At 49.9% G+C, this 26241-nt stretch overlaps 2 protein-coding genes across 2 annotated transcripts in view; both read left to right on the top strand.

The window, feature by feature from the left end:
* The window catches only part of LOC135810050 (intermembrane lipid transfer protein VPS13C-like), a gene marked incomplete in the record, with an annotated part of 102930 nt that overhangs the window by 58281 nt on the left and 18408 nt on the right, over window positions 1-26241 (top strand). The window contains 19 exon segments of the mRNA XM_065323517.1: window positions 632-823; window positions 6323-6451; window positions 6733-6996; window positions 7248-7361; window positions 7892-7933; window positions 8256-8417; window positions 8814-8900; window positions 10080-10160; window positions 10444-10598; window positions 11601-11694; window positions 12154-12288; window positions 17278-17364; window positions 18769-18891; window positions 19408-19506; window positions 19789-19881; window positions 21450-21554; window positions 22121-22207; window positions 22534-22590; window positions 23134-23256. Coding sequence (XP_065179589.1) covers window positions 632-823; window positions 6323-6451; window positions 6733-6996; window positions 7248-7361; window positions 7892-7933; window positions 8256-8417; window positions 8814-8900; window positions 10080-10160; window positions 10444-10598; window positions 11601-11694; window positions 12154-12288; window positions 17278-17364; window positions 18769-18891; window positions 19408-19506; window positions 19789-19881; window positions 21450-21554; window positions 22121-22207; window positions 22534-22590; window positions 23134-23256 — 2229 coding nt within the window.
* Window positions 1043-5957, top strand: LOC135810051 (uncharacterized). Its single transcript, XM_065323518.1, has 2 exons — window positions 1043-1752; window positions 3919-5957. Exons 1-2 carry the CDS (start codon window positions 1311-1313, stop codon window positions 4914-4916), a joined length of 1440 nt encoding a protein of 479 aa, XP_065179590.1. The 5' UTR covers window positions 1043-1310; the 3' UTR covers window positions 4917-5957.

Genomic DNA, 26241 nt, shown 5'->3' with positions numbered 1-26241 from the left:
ATTGAACTTTTTCTTGGCTGAGGGCCTTCAGTAGATGTGGTTCAACAAATTTCTAACCAAAAAGGAATTTTGAAAATGTTGACCCTAAGGGCTGGTTTCGCTGGTTGAGGCCCATATTTCAAAAACACTGCGTGTCTATAGTTTTGAAATGCACTGTAGATACCGCTTTTTTTCCAGGGTTCAAATCACACTCTTATTTCCCCAAAAACAGGTGACAATGGTACACATTGCTTGCTCTCTCATATCGTGGTCCTGAATGTCTGCATTCCTCACTGGCAAGAGTACATGTGTTGTATCATGCCCCCCCCCCCCCCCCTCTACCTCCCTTCCATGTATGCACTTGTATCAGCAGTACCATGCAGTGATAGTAGGACGTTTGGATTAGTGCAGATCTGCAGTTGTGACTTTGAGCCAGCACGTCATGATCCGCAGGTACTCCGTGCCACGCTCTGCATGTTGTGTCCGACAGAGCGACACGCCATGCGCCAGTTCCGTGACGCTGTGTGTGTGTGCACGCACGCACGCGCGCGCGCGTGTGTGCATGTGTGTGTGTGTGTGTGTGTGTGTGTGTGTGTGTGTGTGCGTGTGTGTGTGTATTTGTTTGCATGCATGCTTGTTTGTTTGTGCACAGTTTGATGTAACAATTCGCACCTTGGATATTGTGCTGCTGTTTGAGCCAGACCGCCAGTATGACCGCACTGACAGCGATAGCTCCAGGGCCGCCGCCGGTGCAGGGCCATTGGACGCGGAGAACAAGATCATGGTGCCACTGTTGGGTCTTCACACGACCGTCAGTGCCTCGGTGTGTAATTGGTCCGGCCAGGTAGGGTGCAGTTGATCACATGATTTTGTACAGCCGTTGTATAGAGGATGAGCAATGACGTCCAATCCACCTTATATGGGAAGGAAGAAGCTAAGTGGCAAAATGCCCATTTATGGATAAAGTGCGTACAGAAATCCCTTCTATAGAAGAGCTTTGAGTGACAAACGTACGATGTGGCATGTACTGCATATCCGCTATTGTCAGTGATGTTCTGGTGGTTTAGCGTGTGCGCTAAGCCCTGTTAACGAACGTGGAACATCTACCACTCATACTTAGTCTGATGATCATGCATCTGATTATGATGTCATTGCTATACATGCGCATGCGCAGCGCGCGCCACTCTCCCACGCATGCATTCCAAATCTTGCTTTAGAGAGAGAGAAGGAGAAAAGAGAGACTCCTTTGTCACTTTTGCTTTCTGACGACTTGACTGTTCACTGGTTTGTCCGTCAGTGTCAATTTCCTACATTTTCCTGCCTCAACGGACATGCCAAGAACACGGAGCACCTCACGGGGTGCAAGCGCTGCTGGCACTGACGCTGACGGTCCCCCAGCTCTCTACCCGTATCCGCAGCGGGCTGTGAATTCTGCGAATTCTCAAGACCATCGGAGAGCGAGGTCCCGTGTGATCCATGCTCATGGGCACATTTCAGCCAATGCGGACCAGGTGACTTCTCCTGCGCCGTCACAACCAGCTCCTCTCACCCTGAGCGACCTGACTGGTGTTATCCAGCCCCTCCTGGAGCGCGTGGAGCGCTTGGAATCCAACGTCGTCGCCCCTACCACCTCGCCCATTGCCGCACCAGCACCAGCACCAGCATCAGCTCCTCTCCCGCTGGGGCAGCCTTCCCCGATGCACTTGGCTTGCGCAGCCGGCTCTCCAGGACTCCCCGTCATCCCTCCACGGCTACGGGAACGTATCACACGAGGTGAGTTTGTCGAATTTGGGGACTTGTTGCCTGAAGCCATGTCCGGCAGTAGTGATGTCCTGCAGTTGTCGTTGGTGAACGGCAGGTCCGTTGAGCTGGTGCAGAGCTCGTCCACTCCCCAGCCCTCCAAGCGCCGAGTCCATGACTTGGCGACGTGGTTAGAGGCCTTCACCTTGTTCACCAGAGTCCTGGTCGATGCGTCGCCGGACCAAGCTCCAGATTTGCTGGCGTACCAAGCCAATATCATCGAGGCCAACAACAATTACCTGACCGACGCGTGGCTGACCTATGACCGTCGTTTCCGTGCTGGTCTTGCTGCCATGCCGCACCTGTATTCCTGGCGGCAACTGGACCCTAACCTCTGGCAGTCCTGCTTCACGAGCCGCGGGCGCCCTATCTGCTCGCGTTGTTCTCTCGTGCACCCATCTCCAGCCCCGCATTGCCCCTTTCGTGGAGGGCTCCCTCTTGCGCAACACGCAGGCGGGAGCCAGTCAGCCACCAGCCCAGCTCCTCGTCACGATGGCCGCCAGATCTGCCGGAATTACAATAACGGCGCCTGCACATACCCGTCCTGCATACGGGCCCATGTCTGTCTTTCATGCCGCGGCAAACACCCAAAGAAGACTTGCACCCGAGCGGCCTCTCAGTCTTCCCAGTGACATCGTCACTCCAGTCAACGTGCCTCGGCTAACTGCACTGCTAGCTGCTCACCCTGATGCCCTGTTTCGTGATTATGTATGTGCTGGCATGTTTAACGGCTTCTCGATTGGTCACACCACTCCTCTGGTATCATGCATTCAATCTGTCAATCATCCGTCTAGTCTCTGCAATAAACAATTTGTCACCCTGTACCTACAGTCTTGTTGCGATGCTGGGGAAACAGCTGGTCCGTTTGCTGAGCCGCCATATCAGCTGTTTCAAACCTCGGGTTTGGGCCTGATCCCAAAATCCAATGGCAAATTTCGCCTCATCCATGACCTATCCTCCCCCACTGGCCGCAGTGTCAATGATGGTATTTCCCGGGAGTCATTCAGCTTGGAGTATGACACTGTCGATTCGGCTATCTCCTATATCATGAAGTTAGGCCGTGGTTGCTACCTGACCAAAGTGGACATTCGAAACGCCTTCCGATTATGCCCTGTTGCCCCCTCTGACTGGCACTTGTTGGGTATCTCTTGGGATGGTCGTTACTATTTCGAAAAAGTCCTCCCGTTCGGCCTTCGGTCAGCTCCGTACATATTTGACAAGTTTGCATCTGCCCTTCATTGGGTTCTGGAGGACACATGCCGCCTTCCCCATCTCATTCATTATCTGGATGACTTCCTGAATGTATCGCCTCCCAGTCTTCCTCTTGCCCAGCACCAGAAGTCACTACTGCTGGACCTGTTTGCATATTTACAGGTCCCAGTTGCACCTGAGAAGGTTGACGGCCCCTCTACGGTTCTCACCTTCCTGGGCTTAGAGCTGGACACAATGGCTCTGGAGATCCGCCTTCCACCCTCAAAGCTGACTAAGCTATCTACCACCGTGTCGGCCCTCGTCCAATCCGGCCGGGTTCAGAAACGCGACCTCGCCTCCGTATTGGGCAAACTCTCGTTCGCGTCCAGAGCTGTACCAGCTGGTCGCACATTCCTGAGACGCCTGTACGACCTGGACAGAGCAACTCGATCAACACCATTGCACCAATGGCTACGCATTTCGGCATCGGCAATGGCAGACCTGTTGTGGTGGGCAGAGGCCCTGACCATATGGAATGGGAAGTCATTCTTCCTGGTGGATGAGTGGACGCCAGCCCCCGACATGCAACTACAGACTGATGCCAGCGGCACTCACGGTTATGGTGCCTTCTACAACGGCCGGTGGCTGAGAGGAGAGTGGACAGCCCAGAACGAGAACGAGAACATTGAGTTCAAAGAAATGTATGCTATCATAGTTGCCTGCGCGACCTGGGGTTCGGAGTGGAGCAGGCGACGCATTCAGTTTCAGTGTGACAACAAGGCCGTGGTGGACTGTATACGCTCCGGTACCTGCCGTTCACCGCCAGTCATGACACTTATCCGGGCATTGTATCTGCTGTGTATTGAGCATGACTTCTTGGTGTCAGCTGTCCACATTCCTGGTGTCACTAACACTGTCGCCGATGCATTGTCTCGCAATTTGCTGCAGGTATTCAGGCACCAGGCCCCGGAAGCAGCAGCCGAGCCAGATCAGCCAGTCTTGCCAACTCTCCGTTGACAGACTCCGTGCTACAGCTAGCAGCACTGGCAATAGCACCATCCTCCCGCCGGACGTATTCTACCGCCGAGACCCGCTACTTCCAGTTCTGCCAAGTGCATGCCTGCAACCCATTGCCGGGCGACGACTTTACTTTGTGCTATTTTGCTGCCGAGTTGTTCAGGACTCTTCAGCCTCGATCTGTCCGTGTCTACATGTCAGCAATCCGCAACCTTCATGTGGAACTTGGCTTTGCTTACCCGTCGGGCCCAACAACTCTCCTCGCTAGGGTCCTGCGGGGCATCGACAGGTCGTCATCGACACAGCGTCATCGTCTGCCGATAACCACTCCACTTCTCAGGGAGATCTGCCGGCATGTTGCCGTCCCACGCATGCGGCACCCTCACGACAAGGCCATGCTAAGGGCAGCTTTTTCCTTGGCGTTTCATGGGTTCTTCCGTTGTGGAGAACTGACTGCTGGCCTGAGGCGATGTGATGTGACGATCAGTACTGACCAGCGGTCGTTATCGGTAAACGTGCGCTCATCTAAGACGGACCCCGACAGCACGGGCCACACAGTATTGGTTGGAGCCAGCACGGACGCACTGATCTGCCCAGTGCAGGCCATGGCAAACTACCTGGCGTTTCGCCCCGGCGGCGACCATCTGTTCACTTATGCTAATGGCCAGCCGCTTACAAGAAATGCAGTGTCCTCTGAACTGCGCAACCTGCTGCCACTCTGTGGGGTCACGGACCCGAGTGCATATGCCAGTCACTCTTTCCGGATTGGCGCCGCAACATCAGCGGCCATGGCAGGTGTCCCCGAACACATCATCCGTATCATGGGTAGATGGCGCAGTGATGCGGTCCACCGCTACATCCGGGCTGCTACAGCTGACACCCTGCGAGTGTCACGTCAATTAGCTGCAGTTCAAAGTCATCAATGGTAGCTGCGGGTTAGTGGCCACATCATGCCTGAACTGCTTAGCTTTAGCTTTACATTGCTGCTGTCAGTACAGCACAATACACCAGTCGTATTTCATTATTACTCTCATGCCATATTGGGGATATTGGGAACGGGCAGTCTATCTCCGCAGCTGGCTCATTTCAATCACTACCGGTCGCAGCTCCTGCCCACGGCAGGCCGACCGTCTCTCGTTCACACTCTGTGTGCTCCAGGTCACAGCTCCTGCGCAGAGCAGGCCGACCTGTCTGTCTCTCTCTCACACACACTATGTGTGCACCGGGTCACAGCTCCTGCGCAGAGCAGGCCGACCTGTCTTTCTCATGCACGCCAGCTGCTCCGCCCAATATCCCTGATATGCCAACCAGAAAACAATGTGTTCTGAGCCGGGTGCATGCCTGTATGTGGAGAGTGCGTTAATGGTGGTTTAGCGTGTGCGCTAAGCCCTGTTAACGAACGTGGAACATCTACCACTCATACTTAGTCTGATGATCATGCATCTGATTATGATGTCATTGCTATACATGCGCATGCGCAGCGCGCGCCACTCTCCCACGCATGCATTCCAAATCTTGCTTTAGAGAGAGAGAAGGAGAAAAGAGAGACTCCTTTGTCACTTTTGCTTTCTGACGACTTGACTGTTCACTGGTTTGTCCGTCAGTGTCAATTTCCCCTTCCCTCCCAACCCCATTCGACTGGGGATCACTATCTCTCCGTCACTGTCACCATAATTTCCTCAATAACAGTGTCAGTACAACTCTTGTCAATATACTTATATCGGGTGAGGGCAGTCTATCTCCGCAGCTGGCTCATTTCAATCACTACCGGTCGCAGCTCCTGCCCACGGCAGGCCGACCGTCTCTCGTTCACACTCTGTGTGCTCCAGGTCACAGCTCCTGCGCAGAGCAGGCCGACCTGTCTGTCTCTCTCTCACACACACTATGTGTGCACCGGGTCACAGCTCCTGCGCAGAGCAGGCCGACCTGTCTTTCTCATGCACGCCAGCTGCTCCGCCCAATATCCCTGATATGCCAACCAGAAAACAATGTGTTCTGAGCCGGGTGCATGCCTGTATGTGGAGAGTGCGTTAATGTGTTGATAAATGCGACGACAGAACAAGACCGCACTGGACACAGTATTCTCTTGCATGCCACACTTTTAACACTATCAGGCGGTGGTGTGCAGATTATTTGAAATCACTGTCTTTCTCAACATGTTGGCAGCTTGAAGCGACAGTATGCAGCGTCAGAGAAGCAAAATTACTTCTTGTCCTACCTCTCTTTGTCTTCTTGAGTGAAAACTGCAAACTGCCTTCTCTTCTCGTTTGTAGTTTCTTCTCCTCACACAACTGTTTTCTTGTTGTGTTGTCCTTCATTTTTTCGTTATATGCAGCTGAAGGGCACGATTGATATTTCAGTTCAGGCATCGTACTTCAATCGCAAGCTTGCTCTCTGGGAGCCACTCATTGAGCCCATAGAAACGGTGTCATACACATACCGACCATACAAGATCACAGCTGAGGTATGAAAGTTGATGTTCTTTTGAGGGGGAGGGGGGGGGGGGGCATCATCTGTTTTCAGTCAGTTTGCTCTTACGGAGGGACGGACGAGTCATTATGGCACTCAGGTTGGGGATTTCCCTGGTTCCGCAGTCCGCGCTGACCCTACCCTTAGTAGCGAGAATTGGAGATATATATTCCTCTACTGTACACATTGGACTGGCTTATGTTCATGGTCGGCAGCCCCTCCCTGCGTTCCTATAGCAACGCTTCAATGGTGCATATCTTGGTGATATTCATGCAGCTCACCATCAACAAACCTGACGAGGATGAGGAGGACGAGGATGACGATGACGACGATGACCAAGTGAATGTGGACGGTCTTCTGAGAAAGAAGAAGCGAAAGATCTACAAGAAGGGAAAGAAGCGTGCCCAGCAGATCGTGCGTCGCAATCGCAAGCCGGCTGCAGATCAACTGCCACTGATGGCACTGTCACTGCAGTCACGTGATCTTCTGCAGATGACCCTTACCAAGACCGGAATACAGGTCTTGCAAGTAACAGCTGAGGTATGTGTGTGTGCACGTGTGTGTCTGTGTCTGTGCGTCTGTCTTTGTGTCTGTCTCTGTCTGTGTGTGGCATCGTGCCGACGAATGAGCGTATGAGTGCTTGTGTGTCTGTGGGGGGGGGGGGGATGCTTGTGTATGAGCGCGCGCGTAATGTCTCTGCTATGCTGGTGAGTCTACAGTGGACGACAACGTACTGACAACACATTGAGATATCCGTCTATTGTTGCTCTGCTCCCGTATGTTCTGCACAGGTGTTTGGTGCCGCCGCAAGCGTAGCCAAACCCGAAGCCGGTGTGGACAGGGTGGACGGTGCTGGCGGCAAGCAACAGTCTAAAGCCAGTAGCCAATACAAGATTGTCAACATGGTAGGAAAGATGTAGCTGCTGATTACCGCAGCTGAACCTTTTTCACTCTTCTCCGTACTGCAATCGTCTCTGCTATGCTTTCTCTTCCTCCACACCTGTGCAGTGCTCTAGGGTGCTCGGTGTTTGTCATACTGTCAAGCTACTGTAGATAGCGTGCACGTGTTCACTTGCACCACTTGTGGGTACTGTTCCGAGGAAAGGGAAGTAGGCATGGCATTCAAACAACTGGCAATCTGTTGACATGCCAGATGATGTTGTCGAAATAAATTGAAAATATATGAAAAGCAAACCTTGTGTACTAAGTCACTACTAACCCAGTATGCTGTTGTTGTTGTTGTTGTTGTTGTTGTTGTTGCTGTTGCTGTTGCTGTTGCTGTTGCTGTTGCTGTTGCTGTTGCTGTTGCTGTTGCTGTTGCTGTTGCTGTTGCTGTTGCTGTTGCTGTTGTTGTTGTTGTTGTTGTTGTTGTTGTTGTCGTCGTTGTTGTTGACGTTGTCGGCATTGTGTGCATTGTGTGCATCGTGTCTCTTAGCTTGAAGTTGATGTCATGATGGTACCTGGCTCTTCGTTCAAGGTGAGTGTGTGTGCCTCTCATCAGGATACCCCCATAGCCCAGTACCATCTCCTGTACCCTTCATAGCACAATGAGTAGATCTGGCAACCTCTCAAGCACAAGTTGATGTTACTGGTGTGATATTGTATTAGATAAACCTTGTATTGTAGAAACACGTTTTTAGTTTGACAGCGCCTTGTAATATGCTGTCAAACTAAAACATAGTGTGATATTGTGGAGTGGCACGAGGTCTTCCTTTCTCGTCATCAGGACATGCTTGTTATTGGTTGTAGTTTTGGTTATGCATGCTCACTGAGGACTGCCTTGTGTTATCCTGTGATAGGCTGAGAGCGATGCAACAGCTACACGCATCACCTCCGCCGGTGGCTCTGCCTCTCTGTCGTTGACGCGAGAGGAGTCGGACAGACGCCGCCACCAGAGCGTCATGTCGACTTCCAGCGTCCAAACATCCAAGGCCGACATCAATGATGTAGTTGCCATCACGGTAAGTCTGACCAATGTGCTTGGCTGTGTTGGCAGAGGATGATCTTGTACGTGCTGTGCACTGCTGCTGCATGGCTTGGCTAAGGATCCTTGTACCTTACTAGGGTGGAGTAACCTGTCCTTTTTTCTTCTTTTGCTGTTTGTGTCTGGGATCTTTTCTATTTATTCCTTCTTCTTTTTTACATTTCACACTCCCAATGTCATGCATGATGTGGGCGGTTTAGTGTACTTGTGAAAACACTTTCGGTCTCTTGTGTGTGTGTGCGTGTGTGTGTGTGTGTGTGTGTGCGTGCGTGCGTGTGCGTGCGTGCGTGTGTTTCATCCTTGCAGTACCTCTGTCTGTGTTGCTGTAGGTATGTGATTTACCCCTGCGATGTCTCTGTTTGTGTTGCTCTAGGTGTGCGGTGCGCAGAAGGACATGCCCAAGTTTGCTGCTATTGACTTGCCCGTTCATCGCTGTGGCCGCTTCTATCACGTTCTACCGGTGTGTACTCTGAACTGCCCGCATCACTGCTCAGTGACTGTACTCTTGTGGTGTCTTCCCGTCTGAAATGTTTTATGCGCTGATGTTCTTCAACCCTGGAAACCTAGGATTCCACGAAGTCTGAACTGTCCCATGCTCAGGATTTAGTTCCAGAAACCTGATTGATTCATTGCCAGAAGCGTCACTGATTTACTCCCATAACCTTGACTAATTTTTGTCTTAGAGACCAGACCAATTGTTGTGCCTGAAACCCGACTGACAGGAACTGATTATTATACCAAGAACCTGACAATCCGTACAGCTTTCCTGCTGGCCCAACGCGTGTTTGTCTTCTCTATGACGTTGGCCACCGAAGGCTCTATTTATGTGTGTGTGTGTGTGTGTGTGTGTGTGTGTGTGTGTGTGTGTGTGTGTGTGTGTGTGTGTGTGTGTGTGTGTGTGTGTGTGTGTGTGTGTGTGTGTGTGTGTGTGTGTGTGTGTGTGTGTGTGTGTGTGTGTGTGTGTGTGTGTGTGTGTGTGTGTGTGTGTGTGTGTGTGTGTGTGTGTGTGTGTGTGTGTGTGTGTGTGTGTGTGTGTGTGTGTGTGTGTGTGTGTGTGTGTGTGTGTGTGTGTGTGTGTGTGTGTGTGTGTGTGTGTGTGTGTGTGTGTGTGTGTGTGTGTGTGTGTGTGTGTGTGTGTGTGTGTGTGTGTGTGTGTGTGTGTGTGTGTGTGTGTGTGTGTGTGTGTGTGTGTGTGTGTGTGTGTGTGTGTGTGTGTGTGTGTGTGTGTGTGTGTGTGTGTGTGTGTGTGTGTGTGTGTGTGTGTGTGTGTGTGTGTGTGTGTGTGTGTGTGTGTGTGTGTGTGTGTGTGTGTGTGTGTGTGTGTGTGTGTGTGTGTGTGTGTGTGTGTGTGTGTGTGTGTGTGTGTGTGTGTGTGTGTGTGTGTGTGTGTGTGTGTGTGTGTGTGTGTGTGTGTGTGAAAATCTAGTTCTGTGGCATTGTGTCTATCATTCTGTATTGATTGCCATGTGACAACCATGTTGCCGTTATACTTGTGTGTGTGTCCGTGTGTGTGTGTCCGTGCGTGTGTGTGTGTGTGTGTATGTGTGCGCGCACGCATGCTCGTGCACGCGTGTGCGTGTGTGTATGTGCGCTTTCGTGTGTCTTTGTGTCTGTGTATGTGTGTCTGTGTATATTGTAGAGTGCTGCCCTGTATGGCATCATAGTCCAGATTGATTTGGCCGGGGCGCAGAAGGTTGTGACACTCCGATCACCCATGCAGGTAGGTCCTGGTATGATGTAACGTTATCAATGATTGTCAGATTGTATACCCTTGTTCATACACTGTCACTTCCCTCTTATGGTGATTGACTGGTGGCAGCTTTACATCAGAAAGTATGTTGTGTGTGTGTTTGTGTTTGTGTGTGTGTTTGTGTGTGTGTGTGTGTGTGTGTGTGTGTGTGTGTGTGTGTGTGTGTGTGTGTGTGTATGCGTGCATCCATCCGTCCGTCCGTGTGTGTGTGCATGCACGCATGTGTCCTGTTTCTGTACATGCAACATCCCAGGTGCACAACCACACGGAGGTCAGCATCAACATCCATTGTCGAGTGGCCAGTAACCAGCCACCCTGTCCTGTTGCCTTGCTGAGACCCGGAGAGGTTGTCAATGTGCCTCTCAGCCTCTCAGCGGGGCAGATGCAGTTTGCTCCGTCCAAAGACTCGTGAGTGCAAGGCTGATATGACTTGCAGAAACTGCGGCAGAAACTGTATTTGTGTTGGTGTTGCCGTACGAGGAGATAACAAGGGTACAGTAGCTAAAAAATAGAGATCTGACAAGTTCTGCACACATTCGAAACACATCATAAGAAGGACACTATTTCACCCAGAATCAACCAAAAGGTATGTGCACCACGGCTAATGTCATGTTCAATCATCCTACTGAGAACCATGGCATGACCATGGAAGAATCGAGCGAATGGGACTGGAAACAGCTTCAACATACTAGTATGTCAGTTTAGGTTGCTACGTTTTTTCCTTTTCTGTTCGTGAGGGCAGACTAGGAGCTATTTTAGAGCACGGTGTGGTTAGTCTGCGATCGCATGGCACCGCACCAGTGAGCTATGTGGCTCTGGCATCGTGATGACGAACTGTCCTGCCAGCGCCGTTAGTGTGAACGTAGCCTTCATCGCCAATGGAAATGTGGCCTAACCAGCAGCTGCATTGGTTTTGGTCAGGCCCCGACCTGCTCTTGTCGTTGGTGTGTGTGTTGCTGTAGCACTCTAGCATGGCTGTGTGTGTGTTGCTGTAGCACTCTAGCATGGCTGTGTGTGTGTTGCTGTAGCACTCTAGCATGGCTGTGTGTGTGTTGCTGTAGCACTCTAGCATGGCTGTGTGTGTGTTGCTGTAGCACTCTAGCATGGCTGTGTGTGTGTTGCTGTAGCACTCTAGCATGGCTGTGTGTGTGTGTTGCTGTAGCACTCTAGCATGGCTGTGTGTGTACTCCTGTCTATGTACAGTAAATCCTCTTTTAAAAGACGAACACCAAAGGACCAATGGTATTTGTTTGCAATAAATAGAGCTTTTCCTATCCGTATTTTATACCCTATGAACACGCTAATATACCATCAATAGAGTTCTGAATACTGGTTCTTCTGAAATTTGTCTCATCAGTGTTCTTCTTTAAAGAAAACGAGGTTTCACTGTACCTGTGTCCGTACCTGTAGGCACAGTCCCTCTGAGCCACCGAGCTCATGGAAGATGGAGGCCACTCACCATCGCGTGGAGTGCAAGGGTGCGGAGGGGTCGTTTGGCTTGAGAGTGAGTTGATCACACTCTACTCGTCTGTACTGTCTCCCATGCCCTTTAGTCGCACTGCTCGTACCGTGTGTATCCTGGCTTGATTTCTTAGATACAGTGTGCATTCGTTGTATGAGTTTGCTGTCAAGTGATTGGTGACCTAAATTAATTATGCTTATGCTTATGCTTACTGTTCAATGTTCATTCGTCGAACTGTAGAGGGGACGGGTGGCTATCCTGGTTGTGGCTTGACATGCACCGGTCCTTGTATGAGATGGACCTATTTGGCTGAAAATACTCACCCTAACTGATGCACTCTTGGCTTCATCAATCACTGCAGGAAAAGAACAGTGTTCCAAGACCTCGTACGGGTCTTCTAGACGAGTATGGCCATGTGCATGCTGATGCTGCAAACATATCAACCTGTTTTGTTGATTTGTTCATTATAATGTTCTGTGTGCATCTTCTTGTGTGATGTAGGTACGCAAGGAAGAGGAGCAGGTCCTGTTCCTGGGTAGAGGCCCATCAACTAAAGTACCGCATCACTGTCTCCATCTCTACCCTGTCATGGTCTTCCAGAACATGCTGCCATACCCGCTCAGCTACCAACTGCCGGTACGTGTGCGTGCGTGCGTGCGTGTGTGTGTGTGTGTGTGTGTGTGTGTGTGTGTGTGTGTGTGTGTGTGTGTGTGTGTGTGTGTATGTGTGCGTGCATGGGTGTGTGTGTGTGTGTGTGTGTGTGTGTGTGTGTGTGTGTGTGTGTGTGTGTGTGTGTGTGTGTGTGTGTGTTGAAACCGGGCCAGGCCGGTTTCAACTGCTGCTCGTGGAAAGCGCGTCGTGGAAGACAAGAAGTAGCTGCAACCGTGGAAAACGTCTTGCTGCAGCCGATAGGGAATCACTGCCGCTGATCTGCATGCATTGCCCGAAACGTTTCCGACGACAGCAAGATTTGACGAGGCACCAGAAGTCCTGCCAATGACGGTGCACTCCAAACTCTGGCCCCCTCCGGGGGTGACATTGCCCAATGGGCAGTCATGCTATAGTAGTAGTAGTAGTAGTAGTAGTGTGTGTGTGTGTGTGTGTGTGTGTGTGTGTGTGTGTGTGTGTGTGTGTGTGTGTGTGTGTGTGTGTGTGTGTGTGTGTGTGTGCGTGTGTGTGTATGACTACCAAGTTCGCGCAGTGTGGAACACACAGTGCAAGTCAAGGACCCGAGGATATGTCTGTGTAATCCATGCAGACACAGAATCAGATACTCCTTGCAGTGCTCCCAGTATATTAGAAGTGGCGTTGCATCACTGGCCACGCAAGTTCTGAAGATCAAGCCTGAGCTGCATGATAGCTTCGAGCCAAGCTAAGCTGGTAGTCCACGAGCCAACCAGATTTTAAAAAATCCGTTCCCATGTGAAATGCACAAGGGTTTGACGTGTGGAGCAGATAGAGCATTCCTGTGATGTGTCACTTATGCCAGTAACCCGGGGATTTGTCGACCGAAACATGGGGCAATTTTTCCTGTGTTGCCATGGCAGCAAAAAGCAAAAGAGGCTGTATTAAAACCACTTCTATGAATAGTCGACGCGGAGATATTAACCTAGCAGATAGCTATGAATAAAATGATACCCGCGATGATGTCACAAAACAAAACGAGATTCGATTGATGGAAATGACAAGAAAACGTTCTGGAACGAAAACCATTGCTACTTTGTTTTGTGACATAAGCGCGGGCATAATTTTTATTCAAAACCACTTCCGCTTGTCTAAAAAGGAAAAATTCTTTCAGTGTTTCATAGATAGAAGCAAATTGAATCAGCCTGCCAAGTTTCAACATAATAGCACCACCTCAATAGCACACATTGAAGTTGCAGTAATGAACCACAATAAGCATGCACGGAATGACCGTAGAATTATATAATCGTGAAAGTTCAGAACAAGGCTCCGGGTAATCATGAAAGTAGTACATTTCAGCTTAGCATGATGTATGTACAGTATTACAGCAACGAATCAGTATACTACTGCCTCCTCTATGTAGGGGACTCAAAAATAGTAACATAACAGGAGTCAGAAATCATTTCCTGTGGTAGATGGCAAAGCGACCTGCAAAGTAGGGTTTCACTTCACAGCTTGTAGTGTCTCATCTGCTTCCGGAGATGACACGACATCTTCCTGAACAGTGTCCAGAGCTGGGCAATTGCTGCCGAGCTGTGGCAACACTGGCATGCCTCGGTGCATTTCAAAGTATGGCGCCAGCATGAGCAGCTCCCACCGCTACGGCCAGTCTTGCAGCCATAGCCGAGAAGCTCAAGGAGTGCACGGGGCACTGGGGGTAGGCTCAACCAAGAAACAGCTACAGCCGTCGCCAAAAAATCCGGCCGATGCGGTACGGTACATGGTCGGTGCATGCACAGCAACTATGTACATTCCCTGCCCACCCTGCTCACAGTCAGTGGCTTAGTGCAGTGCTGGCTGTATGACTGCATCTACTTGCTACCATGTACTAGTGGTAACTACCATCAAGAGTACATAACCAAGAGTGTGCAACTGCCTGCACAACCGCTATGCTGTGCTGCGACGGCAGAACTTCACATCACGTAACATGGTTCAAAAGGTTATGCTGGCAAACAGTGCAAAGTGACCACAAGAGAGTTGTACCCAAAGCTGGGCTGCGTACAACCCAGTATCTATCATGCACTAGAGTGCACGGGTTCATCACGTGATGTGAAGTTCTGCCGTCGCAGACCCCATAGCTGGAGTTGCACACTCTTGGGTTATGTACTCTTGCTACCATGTACTAGTGGTAACTACCATGTACTAGCAAGAGTCCATAATCCCCCCAGAGTGTGCAACTTCACTGATCAGATCTGGGACGGCGAAATCCGTGTTGCACGTCATAGTATGACATCATGAGTAGGGGAAGTGTGGCCGCGTCGATGGAATGACGCAAGTCCGACCCAAAAAATCACGTACATCACGGATTGCGCCGTCCCACAACCCCATCCCAGCTGCGCGCTCTGGGGGGTTATGGACTCTTGGTACTAGTGGTAGCTACTAGCTACCATGTTATGTAGATGCTGTACTGCGCACCATACTGGACATTGGCTGGGGGGGGGGGGGGGGGTTTGGGCGACGACTGTAGATTGCCGTTGCTGTTCAAATACCTGCCTATACAAAAGAGAATCAAATGAAAGAGGAACTGATCATCCACAAAATTAAGAAGAAAGGACCAAAGGTCACCCACAAAGGAGTTTTACAAGTAAATACAGCTGAAGAAATGCTTCTTCCTGTCAACTTTGCTGTTTTGTTCATTGTCGGAGCAGTGCTCACAACCAAATAGCACCTGTAGGCTGTAATGCGCTTGTTGAGTTGAGCATGCAGTACGAGTAGTTCATCCGATACAGGCCAGTGGGGCTGCATCCATGCAGCACATTCTAAAGCACTGTCCTTGAGCATCTTACCTTGATTATTCTCGTGTGGAGCAGGTATGTCTGGGATTGCAGCAAGACAAAGGTGCCACACAGCAGCCTTATAGTTGGCCCTTGCGCAGTGCGTGACAAAGGCATCACGGCATGGAGCAAGCTGATTGAACTGTGAGGTTTTCGTGCAGAACAACTGATACCTTGCACCGTTGACCTTGGTAGAACTCTTTGCGTTGTAGAGCAGGTCCAGAAACGTCTCCAGGGAATCAGTGACATCATCAGGAAGTCCGTCAAAGGTACAACCAGCACGGGCGAAGATTGCCTTGTAGTCGGAGTGGGCTGGGGAGCACAGCAACTTGAAGGCAGATTTCTTGCCATGATGCGCAAATGCACTGACTGCGTCGCTGCCGGTAAAGGCATGGAATGCCAGGAGAGCATAACACACCTCTCTGCCCAGCTTTTCGTTGTCAGCATTGACCGGTATCTTCCGTGTCTTGTTGCCAGTTCCAGTTAGGAAGTGTAGCGCAGCAGGGATGCGATTGGTGACTGACACAGCAAGAACTAACACATCGGTGTCTGGTGACTTGATGGTTACGTTCGTGTGACCTGCTGCCGCTGCATAGCTGGCATGGAGAAGGAGCCTTGTATCATCTTCTTCATGATTTCAGGCTCGTAACAGGAGTATGGACCCTCACACCAGCAACACACATTAGCATGCTACACGATTGGCCGGAAGTTATCACAAGCTCCTTGCCATCAGGAATCTTCTTCGTATGCTCGGGACGCTGCCATTCTGTGAACAGGAAGGCTATTAGCTCTTCCGTGTTCACGCCCAGCGAAAGATACTTGCTGAATTGCTGAGGCATTCGTTGTGATCGGCTTGTAAGATGCAGTCGCAACACTCCTTCGGCTGCACGAGAGCTCCTTTCCAAGTTTTTAATAGAGATGTCACGATAAGTACCCACAACAAAGTCCACTCGGGTGTACTTTGAAAAGTAGTCACATATCTCTTTCAGGACTACTGCAGCAAACTCTCCAAATGATGCAGGCGCTTCACTTAGCTTCTGGGTCCTGAGCATTGCCATTGCATGAATAATCAGGGCTCCATTAGTAGCAGCAGTGTCGATTGGAGGTGCAGTCGATATACCATCGGTTAGCAGAGGAAGTAAAACAGTCTTGTCTGTATTGTAAGCTGATGTAAGCTGTTTTATGTCCGATACTTCATTCTCGTGAAAAAGTCGGTGTTGGATGTCGGCTAGGAAATCACACGTCTTGCTATTATCACTAGGGGCCTGCTCCTTCTGCTGCTCATCGCCCACTGCAAGGGCTGTGCTGTCACTTAAGATACCTTACGAGAGTATGAATGGTAGCAGTGCCTGTGATAAAATACCTCTCTAGAAAGGAGACTTCCGCCACCAGAGATGGCAATGAGAATTCGATCGTCCTTACGAGTGGATGCAGCCCTCCTCAATTTGGCTTCAGTGCCCTCCGTGAGTAGCTGGGAGAGGTTCTGCCTGGTGGAACGGTGGGGGGGGGGGGGGGGGGGGGCACATCAATAGATTGCCGGGTGATGCGACGACTCGGGAGCACTACTAGTACTACAGCTGTCAGCGCTGGCCATGAGTTATGATGGTGACAGTGCTACCTTACGTACTATCAACCTTAAACCAACGACATAACGAGAATCAAAGAGGAAAGTGACGAAACACATTCACTTCTAACTGCTTTGGATTCTTCTGAGTCTCTGACTGAGGAGATGCGCCACGTGGACTGCCATGTGGACAGCAGTTCAAATTTGAGCAGACAGTGTGCGTGCTCTGAATGATAAGTGGAGCTTACAAGCACTTCCCGGCGATCGAAAAGGAAGGTCAAAACACTTGCTAAACAAGGCATTGGCCCCCAGGAATACCATCTACTCTTCGTGATTATGAGGTCACAGAGATCCTTTCTCACAGATCCACCACCACCACCACCACTCTCTCTCTCTCTCTCTCTCTCTCTCTCTCTCTCTCTCTCTCTCTCTCTCTCTCTCTCTCTCTCTCTCTCTCTCTCTCTCTCTCTCTCTCTCTCTCTCTCTCTCTCTCTCTCTCTCTCTCTCTCTTGTTTCTAACCGCTGTGATTTGTACGCAATTCGATCTCCCTGCTAATAATCATGCACCGATTTCTTTACCTTTTGCCTGTTTTCACGTTGCAGAGGGAAAGCAAGCTCCATGTGTTGGCACCAGGTGCGCGCAAGGCAATGTACACAGCAGAGAAGAGTGCGGTCACAGTGCCCATTCAGGTGTGTGTTCTGGCCACGCTTCCGGTCATCTCAGTGTTGCCGGCAACACACACGCACACGCGCGCGCGCGCACACACACACACACACGTCATACTACTGCCCAGTGCAGTTTCCTTTCTTGTGGAATGTCTGAGCTGCTGTTTTGCTAGGCTGTACACACCAAGTCTGTATAAGTCTTGAGGCTTCTCGTCAGGCGAAATTACTGGTCAGTCGGCGACACGCATTTTTCACAAAAATTTGCGTTTCACCTGCTGGGAGAGTATGCGTGTACTCGAGTCTCATCCTGAGCACGTTTTTTTCTTCTTTTTTTCAGCTCCAGTATAGCTGTATTTTTCATTGCAAAGCCGTCCTCGATTGTTGTGTTCGTTGTTCAAACGAAGTGGACATTCAATCATGAAGGCAGAGGACATGGAGCCTGATTGGAGTTTCTCGTGGCATAGGACGGCCACACAGAGACACTTTGGGATTTTCTGAATATAAAATACCGTACGCACGATGCTGAGATCAATTTGTGCGATATCAAAGTGTTTGTGATCTACCACATCGAGCAGAACGGGATCCAAACACAAGCTTACCAACGGTTAGGCTGCCGACCTGACTGGACAAATGATCCCTGGCTTCACCAGACGCCAGAAGTCGGACACCATGTCCTTTGCCGCGACGTCCATCTCCAAAAAGAACTCCATCTTCGTCGTGAAAAGGCTTGAAATACTCAATATTCAACCGAGATTCGCGGTCTCACCCTTTCTCAGATCGAATCATTTTTTGTTGTAGCAGTTGCAGGGCAGATCCCCGCCACTACTTCAACAGAAGATGGCTCCAAAGCATGCCTGGAACAAGCCATATCGAGGTTGCAAGCCACCCCTCTCAGCACTTTTTTTGAAGAAATTCGAAATTTCAATGGTGGAAGATATGCTATGAAGAGAATTTCAAAAAGTATGTTTCGCGGAGCGATCGCTCAACCTACGTCATTCAAACTTTGCAGGATGGTTCAGACGTGCATGCTAGGCATGGAACCACAGAAGATGATATCATAGCTGACACACAGAGTCACACATGTGGCAGATTCGTGTGCACAGATACTAAATTAGTGGACGTCGTCATCTTCTTCCCGCTGATCTCAAATGTACTATGACGTGCTATTTCGCCTGACGTGCAGCTTCATCTGTAGAGAAAAGAACTTGCATGGACACACCCATTCTCACAGCACTGCATATCTAAACCAGTTCCATTCACTTCCAACGTTTCAGCACTTGGCCATCATCAGGTACATGTAAAAGAAGCAACGAAGCGGTATTTACACCTGTTTGGGTTACGAATGCTTGGATTTGATATTGACTGTACCTCTCTGTACTTACTAACAGTGTGAGTGCTGGTCCTCTTTTCTACCCTTCATGTGTGTAGGTGGAGAACTACTTCCGGGGCAAGCTGGTGGGCAATGTTCAACTAGAGGAGCGACTAAAGCACTCTCATGTTCCGCTAACCATGAAAGCCGAAGGTCAACTAGACACCGAGCAACGTTCAGTGGTGAGATACTGCTGGCTGTCGAAATGCAACATTAGCCGGGAATGTGCCTGTTGTTGTTTCTTTGAGTACACCTAGTGCTGAGCCTGAAACCTGCCTGCTCAGCCCTGCACTGTTTCTGCTGAGTGTCCACAGCTCTCCTGTACTGCTATTACGACCAGCAGAAGTGATAGTAGTCTCCTCTCTATGTTTGTTATCTTTCTTGTTATTAATTTTTTGTCTTGAGCCGGGTTTGTGTTCTTCGTAAAAAAAAAAGAAAAAAAGAAAAAAATGTGCTGTCTCTGTGACCAGATCAGAGCAGGCAGGCAGGGAGGGCTGGGAGATCAACAAAGCCACACACTCAATCTGTAGACAGTGGACACTCCTATGCACAAGACATTGTTGCTCAGCAAACACCCTTCGTTCTGGTGATAGACTGATGATGTCTTACCACTAAAACCTGTGTGAGGAAATGGAGGACTGAGTGAATGCTGTTTTTTTGTTGTTGGTTGTGTTGTGTGTGTCTGCTGCCAATGTCAGGAATTTAGTGTTGAGTACAATCTGGTGGATACGCTGGAGATGGCTGTGTACGTGGACCACTGGATTGTCAACCAGTCTGATCAAATCATGAAGATACGGGTGAGTGGATAGATGACCAGTCACCCTGTGTGTGTGTGCGTGCGTGCGGGGGCTGGCGGGGAGGCGTCTGCACCTGCGTCTGCGTTTGTATGTGTGTATGCATGCATGCCTGTGTGCGTGTACATAATATCTTTGTTAGTATGTGCGTGAATGCTATCGTGCAAACATGCACATATACCCTCGCCATAGCTATGTATCAGCCAACTCTACATCATTACTCGGCCATTTGTCTGGTTTCCTTCAAACGCTTGTTCTGTTTTCATGATGGGCGTGTGCTTGCAGCCTTATGACTCACATCCACCATTCTTTGCACCGGATACATCCAATGACAGCAGGCCCATCCTGTATGGATTCAAGAAGAAAGGGAAATCAAAGGTTGGTAGAAGTGTGTGTGTGTGTGTGTGTGTGTGTGTGTGTGTGTGTGTGCTGCTGCTGCTGCTGCTGCGGCTGCTGCTGCTGGTGCTGCTGCTGGTGCTGCTGCTGCTGCTGCTGCTGCTGCTGCTGCTGCTGCTGGCCATGACCATGCCGCCCAATACTGTCAAAGTCTTATAATATTATAATTATAACGAAGTGCGAAATCTAACGAGCCAACGAGGAGGAATCTGTCGTTAAAATAGAAAACGTTACACAGAAATCAATACTTGTACTGTTGCTGTTGGGCGTTGAGAATGAGTGAGAACCGTAACCTTTGGTTCGTGTGAACTGGTCAATTTTAGGAAATCGTTAGACATTTGCAGCTCGTTAGACATTTGCAGCTCGTTAGACATTTGCAGCTCGTTAGACATTTGCAGCTTGTTAGACATTTGCAGCTCGTTAGACATTTGCAGCTCGTTAGACATTTGCAGCTCGTTAGACATTTGCAGCTCGTTAGACATTTGCAACTCGTTAGACTAAAGGCTTTAACAGTGCTTACAGTGCACAGGAAAAACCTGTCCCAGTGTCCCAGTGTCGCAGGCGACCGCTCAAGAGACCTTACAAATAGGGTCCCCGTGTGCAGGTGGTCTTCTTGTCCGGGGTCTTTTTACTGGAAATGATACCCCCTTGGTCCTAGTTTGACTCGTGGTGGTCTTCTTGGACAGGTGGTTGCCTTACCAGAGTGGTCTTCTTGGGCAGGTGGTTGCCTTACCAGAGTGGTCGCCTTACCAGAGTGGTCTTCTTGGGCAGGTGGTTGCCTTACCAGAGTGGTCGCCTTACCAGAGTGGTCTTCTTGGGCAGGTGGTTGCCTTACCAGAGTGGTCTTCTTGGGTAGGTGATTGCCTTACCAGAGTGGTCTTCTTGGGCAGGTGGTTGCCTTACCAGAGTGGTCTTCTTGGGCAGGTGGTTGCCTTACCAGAGTGGTCTTCTTGGGCAGGTCTTACTCTACATGTACTAAGCTATGGGCTGGTGTTTTACTACTGTACCAGTACTGTAAAGCGTGACATTTTCGCGGCGTTTTTAGTTCGCGTTTTCAGAATCCGGACAGGTTTGCGAGGTTTTAATTTTGCGATTGCAGAATGGCATTCTTGCTAAACCTGTGGCATTCTTGCTAAACCTTTCATGGATCTCCTTTTCGCGCTGTCTAAATTTCGCGATTTCCACGCGGTCGCGAATTTCGCAGAAATTAGACCATGGCAATAGTATCACGGTTTACAGTATCCAGTTGTGTAGTGTGGTTTGGAGACCGTCTGTAGTCTGTATCCATGTATGCATCATGCCATGCCATGTTTGTGTATGCATCATGCATCTGTATTAACTTGCTGGCGCCTATCGGGAATATCTGTCTTGCTTGTTTGTACTGGCTGTGTGTGTGTGTGTGTGTGTGTGTGTGTGTGTGTGTGTGTGTGTGTGTGTGTGTGTGTGTGTGTGTGTGTGTGTGTGTGTGTGTGTGTGTGTGTGTGTGTGTGTGTGTGTGTGTGTGTGTGTGTGCATGCGTGTGTGCGTGTGTGCCTGTGTGTGCGCTTCAGGTGGAGGTGTACGTTGGCAGGTCCAAGGCCTCCGATGGTTTCTCACTAGCCACGGCTGGCAGCGAGGGCAGACTACTGTGTGAGGAGGGTGACGCAGGACATGAGGTAACTTTCACTGCGCGTGAACTCATTTTCAATATACGCAGACTCTACTGTAGCCATCCATTGTGGCCATACATGCCCACAACACTCTCCAACATACATGCCCACAACACTGTCCAACATACATGCCCACAACACTCTCCAACATATATGCCCACAACACTCTCCAACATACATGCCCACAACACTCTCCAAGTGGTCTCTGGACTACACTGATCACTGAAAAAGAATAAAATCATCCCGTGCTTGAACTTGGCTACAGCTACAAAACCACCATTGACTTGTAGCCAGGAGTGGGGTTGCTGGCACGTATGGCAATGATGCTAATGCTGCTGGGGTTATTGGATTAGTGCGGGTATTGGTGTAGTGAGAGTACTGGTTTAGACTTGAGAGATAACAGTGAACACGAGGCGGCTAGTTTCCACTGTTGTATTCTGTCCAACTGTTGTGTGGTCTCCACAAGAGCTATGTCTTCACTTAACTTTCTGTGTGCTTGCATTCGCGTGCCTGTGTACCTGTGCACGTGTGCTTTCCTTCGTGCCTGTATGTGTGTGTTCTGAATTGTGCAGCTGGGTGTGAAAGTGGTGATGTCGTACTTCAACCTGAGTAACATTGTCTACTTCACTCCGTACAATCTCATCTGCAACTACACGCAGGTGAGTGCTACTACACTACTCTCTGCCTCTGAACCTACTGTCCTGCCATGCCGGTGTGGACACTCGTGTGGAGCACCACCATGCTTATACATGTACATGTGACTGTGATGCATCTTGTGTGGCTCCTATTCGTCAGCATATGCACTCTGTAGTGTTGTGCTGGGCTAAAGTGAGAGGAGATCTGCAGCTCAGGAATTTCCAGTTCTTCTCCAACGTAACTTGCTCTGTTCTACTGCACTTGTAGAGTTTGCTTACTGTTCTCCCTGCTGCTGCTTCTGCCGCTGCTGCTGCTGCCACTGCTGTTGCTACTTATGTGTGCCGTACAGATGAACATCTGTGCTGCTGACACACTCGGTTACACAGTGGAGTTGCCACCAGATGCTGTAAGTTGTTTTCAGTGCAGATCATCTGTAGGAACTAGAAATCAGTAGTAGCCACGCCAAGCGGCAGCCACCCACCTCGAAGCACAAGGGAATCATTGGTATCTCTAAGAATTCTATCGTCTATTGAAATCACTGGCACTGTTCTGCGGGAAGAGAGGATTCGTATGTAAAAAGAACCAACAATATACAAGTAGGAGCTATCATGACTAGGAGATCTCACCGTGATGTTTGAAGAGTCAGCGTATGTGTATGTGTATGTGTATGTGTATGTGTATGTTCACCCACCATACCACGTTACGGTAGATCAACTGTCCATCATCCTCTACACACTATTAACCCATTGTGCAATGGCATAGTTTGCACCACGAACACCCCCACACAGCCACCTGGGTATGGCCATGTGTGTGTGTGTGTGGGGGGGGGGGGGGGGGGGGGATATTGAGCAGTGCATTGCTGATCCCGCGTACTCACATGCACTACTCATACCTTCTTTTATTTTATGGGCTTTTTGTCTCATGCGTGTTCCCGTCTTCTCTTCTCCAGGTCAAGCCGTTCTACCCTAGCACCAAGGCCAACATTGTTCGCGTGAAACCAGGAGGAGCTGAAGGCTACCTGAAAGACGTCAACTTCTCCAAATCGGGACTGACGCTCCTGAAAGTGGACAATGTAAGTGTGCCCATGCTTGGCGTGTGCATGACTCAAGCCACTGGTTGATGTTGATGAGGCGCGCCATTCTGTCTCTGACGAGACAGCCTGCTTGATCGAAATTAGCTTGAGGTTGGTCACCAGGGCCATGATGGTACATATGAAATACACCGTCGTCCACTAGCCAGGAATTTTCAAGGGGACAGTTCCACCGCTTGCATACTTCTGTTGTGATTGTGGTGGCTGTGGTGGAGCCGGCTGAGCTACTGTGGACATATGCACCGATGGCAGAGCTGGTAGAAAGTTGCTATGCTGCTGGCTGTGTGGTCCTAGTGGTGCCTGTCCTGGCACAGCTCTGGTTGTCAATGTGTGATTACGTAAAGCTGGTCTTCTGGCTGCTACACTTGCATTGGGTCCAGCACTATTGCTCCTAGCACCTGTACTGGATAGATGTGCATGAGTGTGCAGTGGTGCACTTGCTGGGGCAGGTAGGGAACTGGTTCCATTCAGTGTGCTGCTGGTCATACTCGACTTGACTCATGGATAGGCTGGATGAGCTAGCTGTGACAGCTCCTCTCTGGGTCATTGACAACTGGCTGGTCCACCTCGTCCCTTTCACTGCCATCGCGCATCATAATCAGCAATCATCGCCGGCTATTCGTAAATTCCCTGTTCGCTTTCAGCTTCTTGCTCTTCAATGTTATCAAGTGGCGTTCGAAATATGGTCAGCTGATACACCAATGGAAGCCGTATGCTCCTCGCTCTCCGGTGTGTCCTGCTCCACATCTGTTTCCTGTGTACTGATTGCGCTGCACTCCTTGACATTACTACGCTCCAATTTGTTTTCGACTTCCACGCTACTACAGCTCCACAGTGGTGTTGTGCTGCTGGTGAAGGTGTGCAACTGTGTCAGCTTGCCATTTCCATCCTTGATTTTTCGCTGCACATTTGCCACGAACGAATTCGCCAGTCTTGGCATCTGCAGGGATCTTTTGGTCAACAGAACAAAGCGTAACCAAAGATACACAGGGTTATAGCTGCACACGTGTGCATGTGCTCGCTCAGCCCAAGAACACGCATCATGATAGAAACAATCCGGGGGAAACACGCTAACACCAAAGTAAGCATCAACACGTTAATAGTGTAGCTCTGAAAAAGTAAAAAATTACATTGACATGTACATTGGTGTGCCGAGTAGTATCATCCTTGATTACTCATCCAACCAAGACTTTATCAGGTGCCAGACGCTGAGATCGCACGCCGAATGTGAAGTGCATCTAGCCTTGAACCTGTCGCACAAGGCACACACATATGGCAAATGACATCCACTCTGATTATTTCCAGAGGCCAATCATGACAGAACACAGAAATGAAACCACGGGCTCAACCAAGTTAACGCAAAGGAAGTTAGTCAAAATGATCCATGCAGTACTCTTTTAATTGCAGCGCTGACTGCAGTGCGGCGTCGTAGCCATATACCCGCTGAGCACAGACACAAACTCCATTCGACAGGGGCAAGACATACTCTTTTGGAATAAAGTCATAAAGTACAGCATTCCAATGACATGACGGACACCTCGTGCAAATGCATGGTCTGTCCATCTGGCCGACTCGGCCACGCATGAGAGTGTGTGCATGTACGTGCACACACAAGGGCGCGCGTGCACACACAAGCGCGCGCGCGTGCACACACACACACCATGTATTTGGTGCGTATGGCGTACCAGTTGCGGGGCAATGAAGATGGAATCATTATCATGATGTTACATGTACAGTGGAGACGACGCTACTTTTGTTTGTCCCCAGTGGGATCGTTGCTATGCGTATCGAAGGAACTGTGATGTGTGATGTCATCACTTAACAGCCCCATTGTTTTCGTCTCAAGGAGCGACTCAACCATCCGCCCGACGCCTTGAATCCGTTCAAATCTTTTCCATAAATGTCCCTCGTGATCTGCCGCACCTTCATGCAAATAGCCTTGCCGTGGACGGAAAGACCATCGTCTCTCTGGGATTTTATCCACACCTCTAGCAAATCGTTCACGTCCACATAGACGGGACGGGACGACCTCCATCGCTCGCCAGCCTGCGTCGTCTCCGAAGAGTGTCACCTCTCTTTTTTGCGCGTCTCTTCAGGTGACGGAGTTTATCTTCCTGCGCTCGCCATCTCTCAACAATCTGCGAGAGACAAACATCTCCGTGGCAGTTGCAGAAATATTTCCATTATGTCGATTGAGCGCATCGAGAGCGCAAAGCTTTAACTCCAATGCATACGACTTCTGTTTGCCCATGGCAGCCGGTGTTTGCCCATGGCAGCCGGTGTTTGCCCATGGCAGCCGGTGTTTGCCCATGGCAGCCGGTGTTTGCCCATGGCAGCCGGTGTTTGCCCATGGCAGCCGGTGTTTGCCCATGGCAGCCGGAGAACATGAAAAACTACTGGTAAACTTTACTTTCAGCAAGAAAACAAATCTGGAGAAGACAACAGTGGTTTTGGGCAACGAACGCACATGCACGTGAAAGCGAATTTTTTCCACGTTCGAAGTGACGAAAACAGCAATATACCAACTAAGTTATAAGCCCGTGGATGTATATGTGAGTGAATACGGTAGCTTAAAAAAATTCACGGTTCGCGTGAGACTCGGCCAAAGACCGCGTTTTTCCGCATCCGTAGGAATGCCACCACCCTATTGGACTAGGAGCAATACGGTAGCTTGATACTCAGAAAAACAAAACTATCAAACACCTCAAAGTGAAGGTGTATACAGTCTCCACCAAGTTCACATTCTGGAAACGACCGGGAGCTGCGGCGGATTTTTTTACGAGCGGTGCTTTCTTTCACCGTGATAATGTGAGACCAAGCGGGCATTTTGTCGCAGGGGAGGTTCGACACCACACTCGCAAAGTCTTGTGGCAACATCAGATCCGCCACGGCATGTAGGACATACCGGGCCCTTGTTAGATGACAGCTACACAGTAATATTAGGTCAGATAGCCATGGTGGTGGCCC

Source organism: Sycon ciliatum, chromosome 2 (assembly GCF_964019385.1).
Source record: "Sycon ciliatum chromosome 2, ocSycCili1.1, whole genome shotgun sequence".
In the NCBI taxonomy this organism is placed as follows: domain Eukaryota; kingdom Metazoa; phylum Porifera; class Calcarea; order Leucosolenida; family Sycettidae; genus Sycon; species Sycon ciliatum.
Note: the sequence above shows the minus strand (reverse complement) of the source record. Positions and strands in the feature narration are given on the sequence as shown.